We start from the raw sequence: 26,574 nt of genomic DNA, 5'->3' as shown, positions 1-26,574 counted from the left end.
GGATCTTCCTGTGCTACTGACAGGAATCTGTTACTTTACTACCTTTATCAGCTAAGTTTGTATCTAATAGAATAGCTTTAAGCCCTCTCAGATCCAGTGTCTCCTTTTTACAGCAAATATTTTGTAAGATCCTCCTTTACTATCTGAAAACGATAGCCATAGCCTACTTATTCACTTAAGTTCCCCAAAAAAATCAATCTAAGGTCCTAGCTGTATTATAAAGCAAAAATACAAGAAAATCAGTGTGTGACTTAAATCGTGTTTTCAACATGTAAATGCTTGGGCATAAGCACTCCAGAAGGCATAATGATGTAGTCACATAGCACACCTCCAAGCTGAATCATTGTGAGCGTGACAGCCACTCATGCAGACCGACACCGGCGTGTTATGTGGGTAACACAATCAGATATCATAGGCAGTCTTGCCACTGGTGGTTTCCTAAGGTAAAGAACAAGTCCTGGGAAATCCTGTCCACCACCCCTCCCTGCCAAAATGACATCCCTCCCTTAATTTGCATAGTAGCTGCTTTCCTGAAAAGGGAAAATTAAAATGATGCAAAAGAATACTTTGTGCTTATTTGTAAAAGCAGGGGAATAGGGTTAGGTTCCAGGTTCAGATCATTATAATATTTTATTTTTTTATGATTTTTTATTTATTTATTTGAGAGAGAGAATGAGATAGAGAGAGAGAGCATGAGAGGGGGGAGGGTCAGAGGGAGAAGCAGACTCCCCGCCGAGCAGGGAGCCCGATGTGGGACTCGATCCCGGGACTCCAGGATCATGACCTGAGCCGAAGGCAGTCGCCTAACCAACTGAGCCACCCAGGCGCCCAGGTTCAGATCATTATAAAAAGGCTTTCCGGGGCGTCTGGGTGGCTCAGTCGTTAAGCGTCTGCCTTCGGCTCAGGTCATGATACCACGGTCCTGGGATCAAGCCCCGCATCGGGCTCCCTGCTCAGTGGGAAGCCTGTTTCTCCCTCTCCCACTCCCCCTGCTTGTGTTCCCTCTCTTGCTCTCTCTCTCTCTCTCTCTCTCTCTCTCTCTCGCTGTCAAATAAATAAATAAATAAAATCTTAAAAAAAAAAAAAAAAGGCTTTCCACCTACATGAATACCCGAACAACCGATGAAAAGCTGAATGAGACACAGGACAACCATTGGATGTGTGGAACTGTCCCACACATTTCAGGACATCTAGCATTCCTGGCTCCCTTCCATTCCCAGTAGGACCCTTTCCATCATTATGACAACCAAAAATGCCCCCAAACACTTCCTAAATGCCTCCCGCACTGATCTCATAAATCCAATAGCACTCTTGGGGTTGTTTCTTAAGCTTTTCATTACTAACTAATGTATAATTTATTAATCCACTCTGGGTTTTTTATTTATCAATGATAGCTTTTGGTTCTAAAGTATCTTAAAAAATTAGCTCTATGACTTCTAAAGCTATTATTATAATATTCCATTTTATTATTATTACAGGAGTTGTATTGTCTTATGGCTTATTAACAGTAAAATTTCTCTTTGGCTTAAAGCTGGTAAAGAAGAAGTATTTCTTTTTTAGTTAGAAACATATTTATTACATTCTTGTTAAACACTTCGCTACATGCCTTACACAATGGGTATCACGTCCAAAGAATAAGTATTCTTAAAGCAAATGTCAGAAACTTTGGTTGCTTTTAAGGAAAAATATTTCAGAATGGGGGCTCCTGAAAGAATCTGTAATTCATATAACTAGAAATCTGGTTACTGAAAATCGGATACTTCTTGAATTATCTAAGCCTCCCAGGGCTGCAAATTTTGACAGCATAACTTTCAAAGCAGATTCTTGGCATAATTTTGAGTGGGTTTTGACCAAGTCATGCTAGGAAATTTGCAACTGCAGCATTCATTGGGGTGTACAAGAAAGAGAAAAAAAATTAATGAAAACTTTCCAGGGTGAAAGACCTTAAACTTAACTGAACTTCTGAACTTTACGCCCTGTTGTGATTTTTCTGACACTTTGAAGAATAGTTCTGGAGAGCCTCCAAAGAGCACACTCCTCGCTCCATTCTTAAACAGTGTGAAATCTGTCAACCCAACCAGGTCATCAAGAGGGCAGACTGTGACCTGTCTTTACTGAGAGGGATGTTCTCTAGGACACTGAAGAAGCTAGGCAGATTTTGCTTCTTACCAAGAGATGGGCCTGGCATTTTGAGAAAAAGACTGATTCCCATTCATTTGGAAAGCTGGATTAGCATGTAGGTTTGATTCAAATATGCCCCTATGTACAACTATACAAGTTACCAAAGTGATGACTTCATATCCATCCCCTTAATTCTTATCAGAAAGCTGATCATTGAAAATAACTAACAGAGCTTTATTTGCAAAGATGGAAAGTTTAAAACACTTGCCTCAGCTCAAGATAGAACCAGATTTTTTTTTAATTAATTCTATTGCGTGCGACAAAGAAACAATATCAGTTAATGAGAGGCGTGGGAACTCTTTTGATGCCTGTTCTACTTTTTAAGTTTTTTCTACGGAGTTCCTTAACCTTTTGTTACTCTGTTTCTCTGCTTATAAACCTGGAACAATGATAGGTATTATTAGCTCAAGCTATTTTGTTCAGAGAACTGGGACCCCTGAGCAAAATTACCAAGTCAATTAAGTTTTTCTTTGACTTTTACACCTTCTTTCACTCATTCCATTGGGCTAAGTGCTAGGGATTAAAAGGTAAATAAGGCATAGCCCCTGTCCTCAAGGAACTAACAGTTTAGTGGGTGAGAAGTAAATATGACAATTCTGAAATGCATGAATAACTGTTTTGCTGAATAGAAATTAGGGGCAGGATAGCTATGGAAACCCAGCACAGAGCATCAGCAACCACTGGGAAAAACAGGGAAGACTTTCCACCCAACTACCTTCTTTCTCCTCTCTCTGCCCCTCCACCCCACCTTCCAGCTCTTCCCAGAGCAGAGTGTCCCCCATGACTTCCCTTCTGAGATAAAGCCCCAAGCTTTGGACTGTCTTTTCTGCCTTCTTCCATCAGAATCTATCTATCTGATATTGCATAACTAATTGCAAACTAATTCAAGCTAAGGCAGTCATTGACTGGTTAAGCTAACTCTTTCCAGATGATATTTGCCGTGTGGCTGGAGCTGTCTTTACACATTCTACCCATCTTTATTGAGCATGCACAGTATAGGTCAATTTCAATTCTTTTCCCCAAGACTGATGAGTGGAAGAACCAAGACTTGAACCTGGTGGTCTCAACTCTAGGCCAAGGGATCTTTCCTTGTAGTTACACTTTTTATTCCACTAATTCTAGTGTGCAGGCTTTACCTAGCTTGACAGCCCCACTGGCTGAGACTCTAGATGAAACAGTAGGATGTAGCTAAACATGGCTCACCTAAGTGAAGATGCAACAGATACCAGGGAGAATGGCATCTCTACCATGGAGTCTTAGCTGCTCCTGGAGATCCAAACCCCATGAGGGCACTGCTTAGTTATCCAGCCACACTACCTGTCTACTAGAAGGGCAGCTGGGGGGCCCAAGAGAGTGCAGATACCCCCCCACACACACACCCAGGATCACTGTTTTCAGCTATGACTGCCGTGGAGGAATAAGAGTAAGCTCTCCCCTTGACAGGGAACTCTCTGGGGCAAGTCGGTGTTTCTGCATCATCTTTCACCACCAGCACTGCCCAGTGTCTGGACCAAAGTAAATGTTCAGTTAATGTCTGGAGAAGGAAAGGAAGGAAGGAGAGAATAACGAGAAGAGAAGGGAAGGGGAGGGAAGGGGAGGGAAAGGAAGGGAAAGGAAGGGAATCGAGGACAATTCTCTTCGGTCATTCCACAAGTCCTGGAATTGCCAAGTCTCTAGCACTTCTTCCTCCATATCCCCTCCTTCAGACACAGCAATTAAGCTCTTCATTCTGAACAATCCAGTGCTAATGATCTAGGGCGAAAGAAACAGTACAAATACTTCATATGCTTCTTGGTGCATTTTGATGCCACCCCATCTTCACTCCCTGCCATTTCAGCCCCACAACTCCTACTTGGACAGGATGCTCTACAGCTTTAGTAGGTTTGTGTGTATTGATTTTTTTTTTCTTTTTGCCAATACAGGCTTTTATAAGCTTGTTTTAGAGCTCTATGGTCTCTAGAGTCCTAAGAATAGGAATGTATTTCTGGTTGACCACTCTACCCCCACTGTTAGGTTTCACCTCATCTGGAAGGGCATGCAGGACCTCATCCATTACCAGAAAGAACACAACCTCACTGATAGCAAATCTCAAACCCATGTGGGATTCAGAGGGTAGTGTAAAAATTTCCTCACGTTTTGTCTCAGACAGGCTTTCATTGGTACAGAGTCCACCTCCAATGGGTGCTTGTATGCCCCTTCTCTTTTTGGTCTCTCTTCTTCATTCCTTTTCTCCTGTCCTGTCCTCTGAGCCTCTCTACCCTACCATGTCCCCTCCATACATGCTAGGGGCCATCTTGCCTCTACCCCTTGTGGGATATTTGACTCCACCAAGGGCAAGGGGCGAAGTGAATCATCACATTCTTGAGAGTGGAACCCACTAGACAGAAAATCTTCCTCTTGCTCATATTTTTCACTTCCTGTGATAATTTCTAGGCATTTTCATACTAAAATATCCCATTTTCATACTAAAATATCCACAGCTGAAGTAGAAATGAAAGTAGTGAAGACAATAAGGGTCCATCCCAACACCTTCCTCTGGGTATTTGACATCAGAAACGCTGTCCAGAAAATGTTGTATATTCAAGTATCTAGGACCAAGTTGGTGCTCAGTAAATATTTGTAGGTGAAGCCTAACCAGTGTTTACCACACTGCTTAAATCTATGCACTGAGACTCAGAAAGAACAAATAGCCAACTCATGATTAAGGGGCTTCCATTTCATTCCTTGACAGCTACCAAAGAATACCATATGTTTATTTAATATCTGTTCCTGAGTAGAATATTATTTCACATTATAAAGGTAATTAGAAATATTTAGAAAACACATAAAAGCCATATGTGTTTTCTGGAGGGAAGGAAAGAGGGAAAGAAGAGAATGCCCCAGGGGGGTCACATGAAACAGGGAAGATCATGTCCTTAGACCACGTCTCAGTCAGCAGATGTCCTTCAGGTGAAATCTTAGGTGACTTGAAGGCTTGGCTCTGAAATGGTTAAACCAGAGGCTTGTGTGCATCCTGTCACAATTTTATTTTGAGCAGCCTGTTTGCCCGAGTGTGAATAAAGCTTTCCATGGCCTGAATTAATGGTATAAGTCTTAATGGAAGCTCGTTCCTTAAGAGCTTGTTCCACCAAGAGTTATAGATGTGATTACACCTAAGGTGCCACTTTAAGCAATAGAGAGCCATGGACCATAAGAGACAAATATCAATGTACAGATAAATATCTCAAGTTCCCTACTGAACTAGGGTGGATATTTACATATGAAGACTATACTCCAACCACTTCTAATGCCCACTTGATTCAATCCATTAAATCAAAGGATTCACTCAGGTGAAATATAATTCAAGTAACATTTTTAACCTATGAAGAAAAAGGAATTCACTTAAAATCCACTTACTTTTCAAAGAACAAAATATAAAGGATCCTTTGCTGGTCATTTTTCAAGATGCATGTTCCTATCCGGGCCTCTACCAATGGATAAACTTAGCACTAATCTGCCATCCTTCTCAAGATGCACTTATAATCATTGCAGAAAATCCAGCAAATTCAGAAAAGTACTAGAAGTTCAAGTTCTTCTACACAGGGGATCAGCCCTGTTATCTGTTGTGTTAGATGAATGAATCTCCCCTGTTCTGGATAATTCATTCAGTTCTATAATCCCATGGTGGTGCCCACTGGGAGCAAGGTTATGTGCTGCTGCAAGACGGGAAAAATAAAAATCTTATACCTCAATCAAGAATCACCTCATGCCTTCATTCCTTCATTCAATAAACACCGTCTTAGCCAGGCCCCATGCTATATAAGACATGACCATACCCTGGCAGGGCTTCCAGTAGCACGCACAGCATCTGCTGCACAGAGAGCTAGGAATGCCGGTTACCACCATACAACTGCAGTGCATTAGGAGGACTCCCAGAAGGATCTGGAGGCACCTGACTGGGGGGTGAAATACCTGAGGTGGGCTATTGAAGGGTGGATGGCATTTCAATGGGTGAAGATCGTACTCCATGGGAAAGGAATGTAGAATTGGTATGGAAGTAGAAAACCAGGGAGACCTGTGGTGGGGGCGGGGGGGGGGGGACAGCAAGAACAGAGACCTATTTATCTGCAAGGGGACTGGCGGGAGATAAAAATGGAAAAATAAGTTGGCATCACATTTAAAGAGCCATGAATACCAGGATAAATAATATGAACTTAACTAAGTAGACACTGGGGAGCCATTGAAAAATTTGGAGCAGAGGGCTGACACGGTTGGGCTTGTGCTTAAGGCATAAATCTGTCCGTGGTAGGTGAGGTAGATTGGTGGGGACAACAGGAGGCGATCAGAGGGTTTGTCCGATATCCTGGGACAGGAGAGCGAAGAACTCGAAGGCCAAGTGAAAGCAGAAGAGCAGATGCACATTATAACACACATCTGGAATTTTTGTAGTGAAATGGAACAGTTCAAACACATCTCTCCAGATAAAAGACCACACTTAGTTTAAATACATGCTGAGAACTAGGGAGTTAATGCAGCAGTTTTTAACCTCTGGAGACTTAGAATCAACTGCCATTTGGTCACCTCAATTTGCTCACCACAAACCATTGCCCTCAAAACTCAGGATTTGCTAAACATTTCAAACTCTGAGAAGCAGAGGGTTCAATAAAACCGCATTGTGCCTGGCGCGTACTTCTTTAGGACTGAGGAAATTTGATCAGCTTCTTACTAATTCATTTCAATTTCATTCAAACTGGGATTTTGAAAAACCTCTCTATTGCCCAGAGTCTTAAGAGCTTATTTTTAAGGTCTTCTCCCCTCCTTACAAAAAGGAAATAAGAGTTTTCCAACCATCCCTGAACCCTGGAAGTTAGAGATTCACAGCCCTTGGGTTGGAATGGATTCTACAGTAGGCAAAGCAACAGGCTCAAAACAGCACATTTTGCCAAACACCAGTGTGTTGTGTGGCTGAGGACAAGCATCTGACCCTCATGAGTACTCTCCGAGCACATTTCCTAGCGCTGAGGCAGCAGGTGTGGGGACCGGGAAGTGGGGAAGGAGTTCATTCTATTCTGTGACTCCTATCAGCCACGCTCCTCGGTCCTCTTCACTGTCAACAACATAAAAGAGAAATGGCAATTGAAAAAAATAAACACGTTAAAAAGTAGAGCTAGAGAAACAGTTTACCCTGTCTTGAAGAAGACTTTTCCTCTTCCGCCTCCTCCTCCCACTCCGTGGCAGTGTTGATGCAAAGCTCTTCTTCTGGTGACAGCCATCAAGAAGTCGTGAGTATCTGTCGTACGCAGAACAGCTAATGACATGGGGCTTCGATACACCTCTATTCAAGACCTGATTTTAGAGAACTTAAAATAACTTTCTAGCTGCTTTTAACGCAAATTGATTTCCCAACTTCAAGTTACATTTTAAGGTGATGGTGTACTTTGAGTTTCTTTTCCTTTCTTTCTTTCCTCTTTTTTCCCCCCAGTGTTTTGTTATTGTTGTTGTTGAGGTTATATGTATTTTTGTTTATTAGCTTTTTGGTATCACAACTTTCCTATGAAAGACTAAGCCTAGAGAAGGCCCTAGATGTTAAGGAATTTAATTTGTATTTTATCTCAATCAATTATCTCAATGTTAAAAAAAAGAAGAAGATAGTAGGAAGGGAAAAATGAAGGGGGGGGAATCGGAGGGGGAGACGAACCATGAGAGACTATGGACTCTGAGAAACAAACTGAGGGTTCTGGAGGGGAGGGGGGTGGGGGGATGGGTTAGCCTGGTGATGGGTATTAAAGAGGGCACGTACTGCATGGAGCACTGGGTGTTATACGCAAACAATGAATCATGGAATACTACATCAAAAACTAATGATGTAATGTATGGTGATTAACATAACATAATAAAAAAAAAAAAATACGTCCCTCCATGTGAGCACAGACATGTGAGGTTACAAGCCAGATAATACCCTGGGTTGTCATCAGCTCCTACCCACCATTCTTTGAGTGCTGAGAATATATACAGGAAGAAATAAACAACTGTGGCCATTTATGACCACAGACGATGTTTGAAAGACTGGGATAGAAATAGTAATGTATTTTACAAGGCTTTTTGGCAGCTGGTTCTTTTTATGAGTAAATGCAGACTTTAATGTCTAGAGATGCTAAACTCTGAAAGGTGGAATTTGAGTGCCGAAGTCATGACGGCCAAGTCTAAATTATGAAATTTGCTAAAAGCACATGAAAATGAATCGAAGCCTTTAATACGTTGAAAGGAGCACTAGTCTTATGCAGAGGCTGGTATCTTTAGCACCTCGTCAAGAAGACTACGAGTCCACATTGTACATTTTAGAAATCTGCCAATATCATTTTTTATATGCAACATCTTTAATTTATTTTCACTTTTTAAAGTAGTTAAATTGTATCTACAGGGCAACTGCATCTTAGAATAAGTTGCTTCACTCTTAAAATCCTGTGTTTTTTCAAGAAAATTGCCATCCCGGACAACTCCCCTGTTTCCAACTTTGCAGGGACCCTGAACCCTGAACTAGTAGAATTGTAGGAAGGAAGAAAGAGCTGTGCTATAAATCTGCCATTTGTGCTCAGGACACCTAAAATCAAATGAATTCACTTTTTCTCATCTTTTTAAGAGCTACACACTTAAAACTAGAATTTCAACCTGATTTCTCCAACACTTCTTGAACTTGGAACTGGAGCACAGACACAAGAAAGTTTTTAAGTGTGTCATCATCATGTGTTTACCATCAATGACTTGCAAGATATTGTGGAAATTCAAAGAAAACTAGCAGGAATCTGGCCTCCAAGCCCTTACAGCCTAATTAGAACATCCGACGTGTAAATAAGAGTGAATTTGCAATCATACAGGGCACAGTTGGGTGTTGGAAGTGGGAGTCGATCACAGCAAGGAGTGGTGGTAGAAGGATCTGGGCCCTGGAACTCCATTGAAGGGTTTAAGAAAAGGATTTCAAAACTAACATAAGTTTTAGCATCTTGCACTTTATAAATTGGCTTATTATTTAAGAATGGCATTTGATGATGATATTTCTGTAAGCGGAGATTATTTATTCAAATTAAATCCACAAATTTTGCATGGAGTTTCCATTATGTGCAGGGCTATGCACTCAACACAAAGGATTACTGTTGTGTGCCAGTCTCAGCCTTTCAGTAACTAATGTCGCGGCTGGACCAACACTCGAGGCTCTTACTATGATTGCAAGACACCCTTCAGCCACAACCATCAAGAAACTGAAAAAATAAAGGTTTATTACTTACGGGCCCTGGAATTTACACAGCGCTACTGGGGCCACCCAGCCAAGTCATGGGGAGAAAGGGAGAGAGTGAGCGTGGCTGGGGTTCTTTTATTGGGGTGGGGCGGGGGTGGGGACCTAGGGTTTTGCAGACTCACTCTTTATTGGTGAATTTAAAACATAAGAATGGGAATTTAAAGCCCAGGATGAGAAAAAACAAATGGCCCACAGGGTTGTGTACCAAAATCAACCAAGATCTCTAAAACAAAGGAGCCTCAGTGGGAGGGAGGTGACCTGGCTCTTTATTTAGTCCTGAGGCTGGCAATGCGTTTATTTGGAATAGCCTTCTTTGAAGTGGATGCCCCTTTGAAGTAAGTGGATGCCCTGCCCCGAAAGCAAAGGTTAAGTCAGGCACTTGCATTACCAAAACAAAACAAAATTTAAAAAGCTGTTAGGGCTTCCACTACGATTACAAAGTTTGATTGGATGATTTCTGACCTTGGAGGGTAGTAAGTTATTTATACCAATAACTCTAGAGTACATGTTAAAAATCCTATAAAAGAAGAATAAACAAAGCATATGAATAGCCACTACCTGCAAAGAATTTCATTATAATTATATAATATAGGTATTGCAATAAGTATGAGTACAATAATTATCAGAGTAGCGCATGTATTAGTAACACATTATTTAAAAGATTCAGATGGATTTGGGGCACCTGGGTGGCTCAGTCAGTTAAGCGTCTGACTTTAGCTCAGGTCATGATCCTGGGGTCCTGGGATCGAGCCCCACATCGGGCTCCCTGCTCGGAGGGGAGTCTGTTTGTCCCTCTCCCCCAGCTCATGCTCTCTCTGTCTCTCTCCCTTAAATAAAGAAATAAAATCTTTTAAAAATTAAAAAGATTCAGGTGGATTAATGCTTTGAAAGTATTGATAAGGTTTATGGAGTTGGGTCTCCATGTTTGCTTGAGGCGAGTTCTGCTCACTTAAATATAGAGGCATTCTTTGTTCTTAGTATCACCTGCGCTACTTCTGCACCAGTTACTAGCCACTCAAATTCAGGAGACAGTTGCTGCAGACCTCGCTGGAACAGCCAGGTATAGAGTTGACAGAAACAGCCTCATCATACTAGGTAGGCTTATAGATTTTTTTTTTCCTAGATATTTATTCTGGGTTTAAGGTTTCTCCTTGTACCAAAATTTATCAGCCCCTATAAAGAGAATATGCCATAAAGAAGGTACTCAAAATGAAAATAATTTTTATTAACATTTTTTGTATTTAAGCCAACCCCAACTTGTGAAATTTAAGAATTGCCATATCAGCAGTGCCAATATAAACTTCATAACCCTAAATTAGTGTCTAAATAGTGCAGAAATGTGTTAATATGTACATATTTGTGAAATTTATAAAAGAACAAGTGAGCAGAAAATGAATTTCACAGTCCGGGTCAATGCACACATAGATTAGGCAATGAAACTATTCTGGAACACCATTTTATAACTGTTGCAAATGAAAATTCGGGGACCGAAAGCCCATAAACAACAAATCCAAACAAAAAGTACCATTAGGATAACTGAATACCTTTAAATAATGACTTTTTAATTATAAAAAGATATTAGATAAACAGCATTTCATTATTAGGCACATTGGTAAGACTAAGTTTTCACAAGCTGAATTTAGCTAACTATCTGTAAAATGTAGCTTAGCTAATCATTTAAATTTCTTTTTTTTCCATTTTTTTATTTATTTTTTTATTAACATATAGTGTATTATTTGTTTCAGGGGTACAGGTCCGTGATTCGTCAGTCTTACAAAATTCACAGTGCTCACCATAAATTTCTCTCCAGATAGGCATATCCCTATACCCCTAATTATCAAAGTAAAGACACCGGTTACTCACTGAGAGCCCTTTTGGAAACACATGTATCCAATCTTATTCAATAATTGTATAACACATTTCAACATGTCAAAAAACAGTTCCTAGGACTAGCATACAGCATGGCAATTTATTCATGAATTGTTCCTTATGCGGATTTTTTTTTTCTCCCAACTGTACCTTCAGCTTATATCCTAGTTTGTCATTATCTCACAAATGACAGTTGATAAATAAGTTATTAATATTGTTTTAAATAAATTTATTTTTTTGCACTATTGAATGTTCCTCCCCTTTAGAGTGCTAGCTTGAGGCTTTTTTCATTTAGCTTTATGTATGTCTTCAAATGAGAAAATTAAACCCTACTGTTTTCATAAACGGCTATCCAACATCAATTCTGAAATATTTTCTTGTCAATTAAAGACTAACCCAGATAGAAGTGCTAAATGGCATAGTCATGGCTTGCCTCGGTATTTTAGAAAATACTGGCCACCTGCTTGGCAGATATGGGCCTGCCCATCGCAGTAAGGTTGAAATTGCACAAATAAAGAATATACCTCAGAATAACCAATTTGTTCCAAAACTTGGAAAATCCTCACCATGAATAATATTATATGCTACCTTTTTTTAACCTACAGACTACCATAAAAAATGAACCATGAGAAGGTTTTATTATCCAGATTTATTTTAATATTGAATATGTTTGACATTATCTGAGCTTGTGCACCAAAGATGCAAGACAGAATGGGAACTAGGGTGGTGAGACACTTACTTCATACTCCAGATTTGAGACCGTGCCAAATAACTCAGTGATCAAGGTACTTCGTGTTTTAAAGCAATATTCTTTCAATAAAAATGAAGGCCAAAAATATCAAATATTTAAATAAAAATCAAAAGAGATCTACATTCTGACATGTTGGTGGATTGTTATCCTGTTTGACCACAGGGTGAAGAAAGTAGGTGGGGAAGAAGGGAATCTTGCTGTTTTCTTCTTTGGTTTAATGGCAAAATGGATCTAAGTTAAAACTCAGTATCTCCAGGGGTGCCTGAGTAGCTCAGTAATTGAAGCTTCCTACTCTTGGTTTCAGCTCAGGTCATGATCTGAGTCATGAGATCAAGCCCTGCCCCCCCACACACCCTGTTGGCCTCTGAGCTGGGTGTGGAGCCTGCTTAAGAGTCTCTCTCTCGGGGTGCCTGAGTGGCTCAGTTGGTTAAGCATCTGCCTTTAGCTGAGGTCATGATCTCAGGGTCCTGGGATCGAGCCCCACATCAGGCTCTCTGCTGAGCGGGGAGTCTGCTTCTCCCTCTCACTCTCTCAAATAAATAAATAAATTCTCAAAAAAAAAAGATTCTCTCTCTCCCTCTCCCTCTGCACCCCCAACTCTGTCCCTCAAAAAAAAAGCAAAACCAAAATAAAACAAACAAACAAAAAAAACCATAATGCCTCCAGCTCAAAGCATCATTAGATTAGCAATATTTTAGGCAATCTGGTAACTTTAATGAATAGAAACCATTATTTCCTATCATCTATATTTATTGTATATAACTTGTCATTTTCTTACCTATGAATCTATTTGAAGTATTACACCACTTGGAAAGCTGAATGGAAGTTTACAAAGGAATACAGTTGATACTTGAACAACACAAGTTTGAACCACATGGGTGCACTAACATGCAGATTTTTCTCAATAAATACAGTACAGTACTGTAAATGTATTGTCTCTTCCTTATGATTTTCTCATTAACATTTTCTTTTCTCTAGTTCACTTTATTGTAAGAATACAGTATGTAATACACATAACATACAAAATATGTGCTAATTGACTATGTTATAAATAAGGCTTCTGGTCAACTGTAGGCTATTCTCACATAAGTTTTTGACATGTCCAAAGTTATATGCAGATTTTCAACTGCCCAGCAGGTGTGTACCCCCAGCCCCCACATTACTCAACGGTGAACTATAATCCATAATTTGAATTTGCTATGTTTGTGGCATATTTCCATCATTAGGCTTACCTTGTTTACTTCTAATTCTGTTATGTTAATACTCTCAGCTACAGCCTGGGTGGCTCAGTTGTTAGGCGTCAGCCTTTGGCTCGGGTGATGATCCCAGGGTCCTGGGATCAAGCCCCACATGGGGCTCCCTGCTCCGCGGGAAGCCTGCTTCTCCCTCTCCCACTCCCCCTGCTTGTGTTCCTTCTCTCACTGTGTCTCTCTCTGTCAAATAAATAAAATCTTTAATAAAAAAAAATACTCTCAGCTACATAGGAGATTTTCTTTTAGTATTTTAGAATGGGAAAATTTTCATAGAAGGTTAAAAAAGGAATTGATCATTGTATGGTTATTTCCTATTAGATTTCTGCACAACACAGGAATAACTCATTTCATTTACTTGACACACTTGATTTCATTCTATGTAATTCTGCATAGAACCATCACCAACATTCCTTTGCTTCCCTATGTAGCAAAACTCCTTGGGTTGTCTGTACTGGATACTGTTGCCTAACATTTCTCTTCTCGTTCTCTCTCTTCTTAAACTCTTTACTATAAAATACCTTCAAATTTACAGAAAATTTTCAAGGCTAGAACATTCATATACCCTTTACCCAGAGGAACCAATTATTATTTTGCCCTGTTTGTCTTTACTATATATTTTTTCATAACCACTTGAGAATTTGTTCTACACATCATGCCCCTTTATCCCTAAATATCTCAGCATGTATTTTCCTTATTTTTAATTTATTTTTTAATTATTTATTTATTTACTTATTTTTCAGAGAGAGAGAGAAAGGGGTGGGAAGGGGCAGAGGGAGAGGGAGAGAGAGAATCCCAAGCAGGCTCCATGCCCAGCCCAGAGCCCGACTCGGGGCTCGATCTCAGGACCCTGAGATCATGACCTGAGCTGAAACCAAGAGGCCGACGCTTAACTGACTGAGCTACCCAGGCACCCCTCAGCATGTATTTTCTAAGAACAGGAGCCTTCTTTTGCAGACCACAGTTCAGTTATCAAATTTCTCATATATATGTCCATATCCAAATTTCACAAATTACCCTAATAAAGCCATTTTTGGAAATTATCTCCTGATCCAGGATCTCATTCAGAGTCATACGAATGCATTTAGAGCACTCTATTTGGCATCCGTTATCCTGAAACAATACCAGAGGCTATCTTTGTCTTTCACGACACTGACATTTTTTAAAGAATGGAGGTTGATTATTTTGTAAAGTATCTTTCAGCTTGGGTTCTTATGATGTTTCCTCTTTCTGGGGGTTGGAGCAAGAATACAACATAGGCGATGTTGTGTCCTCAGTGTATTACATCAGAAGTGTGTAATGTCAGCTTCTCCCATTATTGGGGATGTAAACTTTGATTACTTAGTGAAGGTGGTGCCCCCTCTACATTTGTCAACTAAAAAGCTACACAACTTTTCCTTTCCAATTAATAAATCAGTGGGGAGATACTTTGATACCATAAATTATACTGTTGCTTTTTAAACTTCCACTGAATAGTTTTAGTGTCCATCGATGATTTGGGCCTGAAGCAGTTATCACCATAAAAGTTGCAAAATGGTGGGGCACCTGGGTGTCTCAGTTGGTTAAGTGTCCGACTCTTGATTTCGGCTCAGGTCATGATCTCAGGGTCGTGAGATTGAGCCCCATATCAGGCTCCATGCTGGGTGTGGAGCCTGCTTAAGATTCTCTCTCTCCCTCTCCCTCTGCCCCTCCCCCCGCCTCTCTCTCTCTCTCTCTCTAAAAAAAAAAAAAGTTGCAAAATGGTAATTTTCTAACTCTATTAGTTCCTCTGCATTATGGGTTGACACTCTGCAAGGAAGAGATTTCCCTTCTCATTTATTTACTTACTTGTTTACTTACCATCAGTATGGATTCATGGATTCTTCTCTCAGTCAGTGGTTTATAATCAGCTCTTCCATTATTCATGTTGATGCTCAAAGTTTCCCATATTTGCTCAGAGGAACCCCCTGCAAGTCATCTCCTCTGTCATTTTTGTAATGGTCCCATCATTTCTCGAGCTCTCCCTTACCTTCCAGAATGACAAGAAGTTGCAGTTCTTGTATTTTGCCTGCCCCGGTCCTAGACTTGGCCATTTCACAGAGGAGGTCTGGTTTCTTTTAGTGAGAAATTGTGTTTTAAAAACAAAATCTGGGTTATAGATGTGTGACTAGGATGTTGTTGCTTCTAGCATAGAATAAAATGTGCTCTATTAAGTGCATAGTTCAGTGAATTTTGACAAATGTATGTACCCGTGGTCAATTTTCAGTCTTTGTTGAACTTGATCTGTCATTAACAGCATTCGATACTGAGGATCTCACCTTCCTCCTTGCAGTATTGTCTTCACTAGGCTTCTGGGAAATGATGGTTTTTCCCTATCCCCACTGTATACTCCTCAGTCTCCTTTGATTGTCTCTGCTCTTCTCTATACTCTTTCAAAGTTGAAACACTGCAGAACTCAGACTCTGATGCTTTTCTCATCTGTATATATGCCTACTCCCTAGGTAATCTCATCTGACAACTCCCAGATTTGTATCTCTAGCCCAATCTTCTCCCCCAAGCGCTGGGTTTTATATCCACTTATTTCCATCTGACATCTGTGCCTGAATTTCCAATAGACATCCAAATTCAACATGTGCAAAGCTGAAATCCACCCCACACCCGGCCCACCTGTGGCTTTCCCATCTCAGGTGATGGCAGCTCCATTCTCCTAGTTATTTAGAGCAAAACCTTGGAGGTACCCAAAATATACACCAGATCCCTCCCTCCACTTCTTGTCCCTCCACTGTTCCTCCCATGATCTGAGCAGCCATCATCTCTTGCCTGGGTTATTTCAAGGGCCTCACAGCTGGTCTCACCACATCAAAGCTTTCTCTTACAACTGCTTGCCACATAGAATGACCCTTTTTAAATATATAGTGTGATCATATCACTCTTCTCTCAAAACTTTGCAGTGGCGGGGTGCCTGGGTGGCTCACTCAGCCAGTTAAGCATCTGACTTGGACTCAGGTCATGATCTCAGAGTCCTGGGATCGAGCCCCACATAGGGATTCCCACTCAGGGGAGTCTGCTTTTCCCTCTCCCTCTGCCCCTCCCCCCTAACCCCCGCTCATGCTCTCTCTGTCTCTCTATCCCTTTCTCAAATAAATAAATAAAATCTTAAACAAACAAACAAACAAACCTTTGCAGTGGCTCCTTATTTCATTCAGAGTACAGCCCAAGCTGTTACAATGGCCTACAGGACTCTGTATAATTCTCATGCCCTCCTCTGCTCTGAGACCTCATTTCTTACTCCTCCCTCTTCCTCTCCTTTCCATCCACATGGAATTCCTGCGGCTCCTCCCACATGCCAGCATGCCAGGCAGGCTCCCACTTCTAGGGGCATTCAAGCTGGTACCTCTGTAAGGAAGGTATTTCCCAGATCTCTGCTTGGCCAGCTTCCTCATCTCCTTCACTTGACCAAACTATACCCTCTAATGAGGCCCACCCTGACTATCCAAACACAGAATGCCTGGTCCCTCACTTTCAGCTTTTCTGGCTTTTTCCCATTGTACTTACCACCACCTAACACATTTTTATAAATTACTTATTTTTTGTTTATTGGTTATCGCATGTCCCTTTGTGCTGGAACGTAAACTTCATGAGTACAGGGATCTTTGTTCTGCTCACTGGAGGACCTAGAACCAAAGGATCTCACTGAACATCTGTGTTTTAAATAAATGAATGAACCACTTTGTCCTGTACTTTGACTTGATAAATTGATAGCAATGAGTAAGAGCCCACTAGTAGAACTGAGTCCACGTATACTGAGTCCACGTATACTGAGTCCACGTACACCATTTTTAATTTGGCTGTGTGCCTAACGCCCAACTTCAGTTACACTCCTCTCTCTGGGTGTATGTTTGCCTCTTTCCACACATGAAATCTAGACACTTTAAAAACAGAAAGCATGTCGGTCAGGTGGGATTTCCAGAGAGCAGTGGGTTTTGCCTGCCCTGAATTAAGCCTTTGCATGCATAACACAGCCTAAGTAACAGCCTGATTTTGGCCAGTCACTGCCATCAGGGAGGCCCACGTGGCCCACTGTTTCCTCTACTTCTCTATCCACTGTGATTCTGAGTTCCCTAGAGAAGAAGGGGAGATGGGAGGAAGGGTGAAAGAATCCAAAATTTCTTTAGCTATGGACTATACGTTTTCCTAGTAGACTGTTAAGTTGACTCCAGATTCAAAATGGGTAGCAGATGTCACTTAGGTGGACCTGGAGTGATTCATAGAATTTCAGCTGAGATAAGACATACCTTGACAGGCATTCAAATAATGTGCCTGGGGTATTTCTGGACAATCACTATGATGTCAACAGTCAAGTTTTGAAAGGCACATGTGACATGAGTATTAAAATATCTCTACTGACAGGAACAGACTTGCCTGGCCACTAGTAAAAAAGAATATACTCCATTAGAAAGTAGACACCCTCTCTGCTTCTTGTCCAGAAAATCTAGGTCACCTTTGTACTGAGATTCTTGATTCCTTTGCCCCTGGTGTTCCTGGGACATTAGGAAACATTTTCCTCATGTCTAAGCTAGTGTATTCTCAGCCCTTTTAATTCAGAGAGTGTAGGATGAGAACCTGGTTTAAATGCTGGAGGTTTGGTTTTAATATCATAGAAAAAAGCGTAACTGTTCCTTTCAAATGCATGCAGAAGTATGTGGATTTCACATACTAAGCATACCAGTGCCATTAATAAGAAAATGAAGATTTTAATTTATATATTTCATGTCTTCTAAAATTACATCCAGAAATATCTTGACATTTTAATGAATGTAATATATAAGAAAGGTCATTTTTGTTCTAAGACAACTTCAAGTGTAGAGTTAAATAGACTGTATTTAAGAAAGCACTGAGAGCATATTTTAAGTTTATCTCCTTTATAATACATTGTGTTTTTACATCAGGCTCCCTGCTCGTGGGGGAGCCTGCTTCTCCCTCTCCCTCTGTCTGCTGCTCCCCCGGCTTGTGCTCTCTCTCTCTCTCTCCCCCTGTCAAATAAATAAATAAAATCTTAAATATAATATGTTGTATTTTTACATAGTGGAGAAAATAGGGCTTTTTAAATATATAACGTCTGTATTTGATTACTTTCCACAGATACAACACACTCAGGGGAAATTGGCACTAAGAAAAAGGTGAAAAGACTGTTAAGCTTTCAAAGATACTTCCATGCATCGAGGCTGCTTCGTGGAATTATACCGCAAGCCCCTCTCCACCTGCTGGATGAAGACTACCTTGGACAAGCAAGGGTGAGTTAGTCTCCTCTGTCACCTCCCAAGAGGTCAGTGGCCAAGAGCTTGTACCTCAGCTGACAGTACCTGAGCTGGAGTCCAACTTCTGCCACTGAGACCCTCTGTGACTCTGGCTAGTTAGTCAACACATCTGGACTTTTCCCTCAAATATGAAATGAGGTTAATAGAAACACCCAGCTCAGAGGGGCGATGCAGAGATTACATGAGGTAAAGCATGCTTACATGTTTTATATATTCATGCCTAGCACATGCTACCTATTTTCATTTTTACAAATGGACAAAACATATTTGCACAACACTATTTACTAAAGTGAAATTCTGGACTGACTGATTACCAATAAGAGAATAGCTAAATCTTTAAACCCATTGAATTTTCTCATTATAATAGCTATGCTGAAAGTAACCCAATAATTACCAACTCTTAATTCCACTTCTGTCTACCAATATGGTATGTAGTCCTTTTTATAATTTTATTTTATTTAAATAATTTTCACAAATTTTACAATCCTTTTTGCAATTCATTGATCAAAGGTTGAAATGAACATGTGACAATCTAAAAAAAAAAAAAAAAGTTCACAAGTTATCTCTAGCCCAAACTGTCAAAAGAGTTTAAATTTCAGGATAAACTGCCACCATTTAAACAGAAATCAGAAGTAGAGTCTTAGAGTTTACATGCTAAGTAATATTATGCTATCTATGTCCTATTAAGAAATTTCTACTATTACTGTATAGTATTAGTAACTAAGCAACAAGTAATATCAGAAGAACTAATTCCCAACTTTAGGTTTAAAAAAGGAAAAAAAAAAAAATCACTCCTAACAACCCAAGGCCTGAGATTGAGTGAATATTTGTTTGTTTATTCATCTGGATGGTTGGTTGGTTGGGTGGTTGGTTGGGTTGTTGGTTGGTTGGGTGGTTGGGTGGTTGGTTGGGTGGTTGGTTGGAGAAAAAAGAGCAAGACTAACCTCCCAGCCCTGGGGCATCAGTGACAGAGCATTCCTGTGGGGCCCTCCTCCAAGCATTCACCCCTCAAGAGAGATGACATTGAGATGTAGAAAGAACTGTGGGTCACAAGTCAGGATACCAGGGATCAAGTCCTGATTCTACTTTAGTATTTGACTTGGATAAAATGTTCACGCACACCAAATCTCACAGGTAACCTATTATTCCTTCATTTTTCTGATAATGCTGGGAGGTCTTTGTGTGCTGTGACAAGGCCCTTAGACTTTATTGGAAGATGCGGGGAAGACATTTAGGGGCAGGAAGAGGAGAGTGAGCTGGTCCTTACAGGAAGCAGTGACTTTGAGAAGAGAGGAAGGCCAGGCAAAGAAGCCACAGTGAGGATAGAATCCGTAACCACAGCTTTGCATCTGAGAGTTAAAGACCATTTAATTCTAAGCATGGGGGATTTAAAAAAAAAAAAAAAAAAAACAGGATAATAAGCCTACACTGGACAGTAGGTCTTTAAATTACCCAACATTTTCAATTGCCAACTCCAGTTTCCTATCTGTTAGAGTGGTTCATTTCACATTTAGTCCACGTTGAGCTGAGTAATGTGCTCAGCAATCATTTTGACTTCATTTTTTAAAAATTTGCTGTAAACATCCTCCTTAAGTATATAGTCATTTGCAATGTACAGACTTTACTGAACTACAGTTTTAACAGATATCGAATTTTATGTGTGCTTATTATATACAAACACCATTCTAAGCACTCCACATATATTACCTTCTTTAATCCTCACAAAAATGCTATTTTTCAAATAGGAAACTGAGGTACAGAGAGGTTAAGGAACTTGCCCAAACTCCCACAGCCAGTGAGAGATGTGGCTGATACTGAACCAGATAGTCTGATTCCTTTCACGCTCTTGTTAGTAGCACGTAGAGCAAGATTTGTTTTACCACAAACCAGATAGCAATGTGCTACTATTTCCAACTTTTTAATTGTTTAATTCACTGTCTCAAAGTAAATGTTTGAGTCTCCGGTATGATTCATTTGAGTGCTGTTTTTCGTTTGCCTTTTCAGCATATGCTTTCCAAAGTGGGAATGTGGGATTTTGACATTTTCTTATTTGATCGCTTGACAAATGGTAAGTCACCCAAAAGAATCTTATTTCCAAACACTGTTATTCTTTTTCCCTTCTTTTTCCACTTTCCTAAGTCTATAGCCACTCAAGAAGGGCCAGGGCAGGGGAAAATTAATTCAGATGAAAAGTAAGGACTGAACTTGGCCTTAGAATCTTAAGACCGTTTTCCTTCTGGCCTTGATGATCCCAAAGGAATTTGGAAACCACAGATTAGATTCTTTCCTGGCAGAATACTTTGGCCACATCCAAATGGAGGAGGTTCATTGTTAGTCAGTGAAAACTAGAAACACTAAAGCTCGTCTGATCAGTCCTGAGCCCTATAGGGCAGGTGTCTGTACATTTTCACTGAGTAAGCTGAGGCTGGTCCAGTGCAGGTCTTGTTCAGATATGCTCGGCATCACTGGAGGAAAACATTGGCTGATGATGGGGTGTAAAACGTTAGGCTGCAGCTGAAGGGGAAAGTAGACATTCCCACTGGCTTCACTTTTAAAATCTTGGTGCCTATATATCTAAAACTAATGATGTAATGTATGGGGATTAACATAACAATAAAAAGTTAAAAAAAAAATCTTGGTGCCTATAAAGACTTTCCTAAAGAAAATAATAAAATTTGGTTATATATTCGTCTGCCCATTAAACAAATGCCAATAGGCTTAGGGAGCCAATGAAAGACATCGTACCTGATGGTGACCTTCACATGTCCCACCGTATACCAGGCTTATACTTTAAGTCATTACAGATGGTTTTCTCACCATTCTGTTACTTGACAAATAACATACAGTTCAGATATACAGCCTAAGACCGTGAAGCCGACCGAGCTTTACACCGTGGAAAGCTAACTATACCATGTAGGGATGGAGCTCACAATCTTGTATTTCACTTTGCTCAAATCAACTGAGAAATGGGTACCAGTAGATGAAAGTAACTGTGAATAAAAGGATTTGCTCAAAAGAGAGTATAATCATGACCTCTCATGGAAGATGAAATGAGCACATGTCAAAAATTTAACTCAATTAATTAGAGATCCGTTAAGATGCTACAACTAGTTCAAGGGAAAATTCAAAGAACAACACATATGTAAACAGTAAGAAATGCTTAAATGAATTTATTAATAGCTGTAAAACTGGGAAGAGGAAGTCAACTGTATTTTCACCTGAGAGATTTTGTTTGCACGTTATGGGCAAGAATCATTTGCAATGCTCTCAGTTATCTACAACTTTGAGAGTTGTAAAATAGCTCAAAGACAATGGAATCTGCAGAAATGCAGAATCAGGTGGCCCGGAAGAGTGTGCTTAGGCAATACTTTGTTTTCCACTTAAGACATCCAGTCATCATCTTGGTCCATTTCAAAGTCTTTCATAAATTCTCTAATGCTTTTAAAATTCAAAATCATTACTCTTTAGTCGATAATATTTCCTAAATGCTTACTAGTCATTATTGCTTCGATTTTGCATCTCTGCTGGCTTAAGTTCTAAACTATCTCATGGTCACATCTCACCTTGGGTGATTTCTCTTAAGGAACGTGGTGACTTAGATATCCCTGTAAACCTAAGAATGAGTTGGGAGCAACTTAAGGCACATTGTAAGTGACCATTAAACTGTGTCTTTAAAAACTACACACAAACACAAACACACACACACGTGTGTGTTTGTGTGTGTCCCCTCGATAAGCAGACTCTTAATGCTTTCATTGCCTTTGGTATAGAGAAATGTCTGACCTAGCTTGTTTCACTTGTACAATATGAGAAAACCTAGGACCAAACCATAGGAATAAGATCCTTTATACTTGAAAAAATTCAGATTTAACAGGGAAAAGGAGACCTTTCATTACAGAAACTTTGGATCCTTTTGTCAATCTCGATATTTTAGTGGCGATAAAAATGAGTTAAAGCAGGTGACTGTTTTCCTACAGGAAACAGCTTGGTAACACTGCTGTGCCACCTCTTCAACACCCATGGACTCATTCACCATTTCAAGTTAGACATGGTGACCTTGCACAGGTTTTTAGGTAAGTCTTCGTTTCCATATTCTTACCTCCTTTCCCCTGAATAATGACAGCCCATAATATTCTTTAACATAAAGTGGCAAGAATGATAGCATGGAAGATGAAGATCTCAAGTTAATCTTAAATTATCTCACCTTAATTTTAAAATATGGCTTACCCATTTTAATCAGTGAAAAAAGATTATTTACTTGATCAGCTATGTTTACAATAGATAAAAACAATATAAAGAAAACCATCAAGAGCATGTAACTGTTAAAGAAATTACTGATCTGCTTACATATCAGCAAAACCCCAGTAATGTATGCCTCAAATAATTCCAATCTGGACATGAGTTGTTAAAAATCTTCAATAGGCTTTTTTTTTTTTTTAATATAAGAAGAACCACCATTTACGTAGTGCCCACTATATGTAAGAGCTCTCAGTATGTTATTTCTAACCATTTCAACAACTCTGCAAGTTGGGTGTTGTCACCACCATTTGGCGCACAGTTAAGGAAAAGTAGAAAGAGGTTTCATAACTTGCTCAAGGTCAACAACTTGTAATTGGCAGAACCTCAGGCCAAGCCCAGGTCTGTCTGACTTGAAAGTCCGCCATGTTTCCACTCAACTCCACCCCGTCACTCTCTATCAAAAACAGCCCCAGTTCTTACGGGACTTAATGCACACACTTATTTATCTGCCAAATTATCCAGGGCACATTTTTAATCACCATATCACTTCCTGCTGCCACTTAGCATGTTTCTGGCTTCTTCGATGTGTCCTATGGCTGTGCTTTGAATTTCAAAGCTGACCTGATGCCTGGATGCCTCCAGAGTGAAGTAACAGAGACATGACAGCGACAGAAGGAATGACAGCCAGGCCTATACGTGCTGACATATGCTGGGACTAAGGACTTGCATATAGTAACACATCTCATTCTTAGAGCAGCCCTTTGAAATTGGAGCTATTGTTATTCCCATTTTATAGAGAAAAAAACTGAGGAAACTTATGGTTAAGTAATTTTCCCAACACATATAATAAGGGAAAGAGCCAGAGTTTAAATATAATTGTTTTTAGAAACCCGTAAAATAAATAATAATTGGCAAAAGAAATTTTTGAAACCAGCTACAACATGGCTCGGTTCCAGAAACACAAATAACTTCAGGCTAACTGAATGATTTCTTGAGCAAAGTAATGGCCACAAATGGGCCAAATAATTTTTATTTGTCTAAAGAAAGAGAACACAGATACTTTGGACATGTGTATGCCCGCAGAGTAATGTAAAGAATGAAAAGATTTGATGACAGAAATAACACCCGAATTCAGAGCTAAACTCGTAAAATGGACTGAGAAAATATGGCCACACTTGCAAATCTGGACATTTGCTGGACATCTCAGTATGATGAGATGAATATATTGCATCCTAAGCATCTTAAGCTAAAGCAGGCTAATGGCTTCTGTAATTAGCAAAACCAAATCACCCTGCTTATGTCTCTACTTGGTTCCAATAGCACTCTGGTCCTTAAATTGGAAGGGCATGAGAGATGCTAACTTAATCTGAATGAGATAGAAATAAAACCAAGGAGTTTGCCATTGGATCAACACAGTACTTTGAACTTCTGCCTGAAGAAGCGTCAGATTTGCTTTGGTCAGTCTTTGCTATTCAAGTGCTAAACCAATCTTTGGATATCAGGGCTCTTTAAAAGGAAACCTCTTTAATGGAATATTATTCATAAATGGCAGCAAACTTAAATAATTAAACTATAGTGTGAAATAAAGTTGTCCTTTTCCTACATATTTATTTTTCCTATGAATGAAAGCCTTGATGAACGCCAGAAAGGAGTGATTTATGAAGGTGGTGAGGAATCCCAAGGGCCTCACAAATCCTTTTAGCCTTTCTCCCATCTGCCCTCCCCCTCCTCTTCACTAAAAACAGCCCAGTAGAACTGCCAAGCTTGCAAACCACGTTTATTTTTAAAGGATCCCCAGGCTGCACATTTTGGAGACACTGATATTTTTAAGCAAAAGGGATCCTCAATAGGTCTGAGCTTAGTCTGCCCTTCCTGTTTTGGTTTTAGCTGATGAGTTATCTGTTTGCCTCCTAGTCATGGTTCAAGAAGATTACCACAGCCAAAACCCATATCACAATGCTGTTCATGCAGCCGATGTCACCCAGGCCATGCACTGCTACCTGAAGGAGCCAAAGGTAAAGCAAGACCCGGCTGCCTCCTCAGCCCTCCGGAGGTGTCAAATAAACTGCCTGCTAAGTCCCAAATCACCCAACATAGCAGAATAACTGTGTATGGGTCATTCACACTAGGAATATAAATTATTTCTATGAAAGTTCCGGGATCAGCTTTGTAAGTTATATAACACACATGAAAGAGGGTGTAAATTTCCTGAGGGCTTTTTTTCCCATAATTTCTATACTTGTCAAGACTGCATTAGGACAAAAACAACCCTTTCTATGACAATCTACATCTTAGATATCTTCAAAAGCCTCAAGAAATTAATTGTTTTGCCTTGGACCTCTGCCACAAATGGGACCAGCAGTGAAATGCTCTGGAAAAAGTCTCTCACCTCATGGGTTTTGATTGACAAGTAGAATCAAAACTCCTCAAGATGGAAGCTCCATTTCCTACTAAGCCAACAGGGCATCCTGATTCAGGCCCAAGAGAACTTGTCAACTCCAAATATCCCAGAGCAAGTGTGTTCTGATGCAATAAAGCAATCCAAAACTAAAAACATAGTAATAATAATACACACTACTTGAAATCTAAGCATTTCTTAACCATATATAACTGAATTGGCTTAACATACATGATGGATTTTCTTAAGGTTTTTCTAAAATGATATCCTAGTCCAAGTCTCTGTTTAGTTTGATCAGTTTTAATATCAGTCACTAAACATACGGATGCCAGACAGGCATTCTCAGGAGAAAACTGGGTAGATAGATGCCTCAGCCTTGTACAATATCCCATTAAAGGTTGCGTTTTTTAATCTGTAAGTTGTCTGAAAGTTCTAATATATCATTACAGTAGTATATTTAAATTTAGTACTGGATTCCCATTCTCCTGCTTGTTTTCATAGCTACCAAAAAAAATGACAGATTCTTACACATTCCCCCACTATTTATTACACATTGAAGAAATATGCAAATTTTGTAATTCAGCCCACTCTTGATTCCGTATTCCCAGTGGCAATGATAGAGTGGATGATTGAAATACACAAATGATTTTTTTTTAAATGTGTCCATTACTTTGGCTTTAAAATTTTCCTTCATTCACTGCTTTCTCTCAGAGCAAGGCTGACTTCAGGCTCTGCCTTCTCCCTGCTCACCAGAGAGCAGTCTTGCCAATAGGCAACACCACTCCCTGCACCAATAAAAAGAAACAAGAGTAGCAGTAGGAAGAGGAGGGTAGTTGGATGAATGATCCAGAACAATTTGACTTGCTTAATTACTTTCCACACTGTCCTTTTTTCCCCCTGCAATTCTATGGGGCTATCACCTCACTGACCGCTACTTCAAGAGGGTAAAGGTCAGGATGGAAAGCCTGAAAAATACTGTCATAATTCACACAGTTTGATTTAGCCAAAACAAGCACTAACCTATGTGGGTAAACACCAATCAATCTCCCAATGTGATTTTTTTAACAGCTCGCCAGCTTCCTCACGCCTCTGGACATCATGCTTGGCCTGCTGGCTGCAGCAGCACACGATGTTGACCATCCAGGAGTGAACCAGCCATTTTTGATCAAAACTAACCACCATCTCGCCAACCTATACCAGGTAAGGGAGCCCAGTGTGAGTCACAGTTGAGCCAACAGCCTTCAGCCAAGTGTTGGAGCCTGCGTCTCACCTTTGGAGATAGCCTTCCTTCAGGGTCAGCCTCAATGACAACCACA

At 40.1% G+C, this 26,574-nt stretch overlaps 1 protein-coding gene across 3 annotated transcripts in view; it reads left to right on the top strand.

Moving 5' to 3' along the window:
* Positions 1-26,574, top strand: part of PDE7B (phosphodiesterase 7B) — a 314,573-nt gene that overhangs the window by 257,196 nt on the left and 30,803 nt on the right. For all 3 annotated transcript variants that reach the window (XM_036097470.2, XM_036097471.2, XM_036097469.2), the window contains 5 exons: positions 18,446-18,597; positions 20,626-20,689; positions 22,599-22,694; positions 24,775-24,875; positions 26,327-26,458. In XM_036097470.2, the coding sequence (XP_035953363.1) occupies positions 18,446-18,597; positions 20,626-20,689; positions 22,599-22,694; positions 24,775-24,875; positions 26,327-26,458 (545 nt within the window). The remainder of the gene's footprint in view (positions 1-18,445; positions 18,598-20,625; positions 20,690-22,598; positions 22,695-24,774; positions 24,876-26,326; positions 26,459-26,574) is intronic.

Source organism: Halichoerus grypus, chromosome 9 (assembly GCF_964656455.1).
Source record: "Halichoerus grypus chromosome 9, mHalGry1.hap1.1, whole genome shotgun sequence".
Lineage (NCBI taxonomy): Eukaryota > Metazoa > Chordata > Mammalia > Carnivora > Phocidae > Halichoerus > Halichoerus grypus.
The sequence above is the reverse complement of the archived record's forward strand: the minus strand, read 5'-3'. Positions and strand labels throughout refer to the sequence as shown.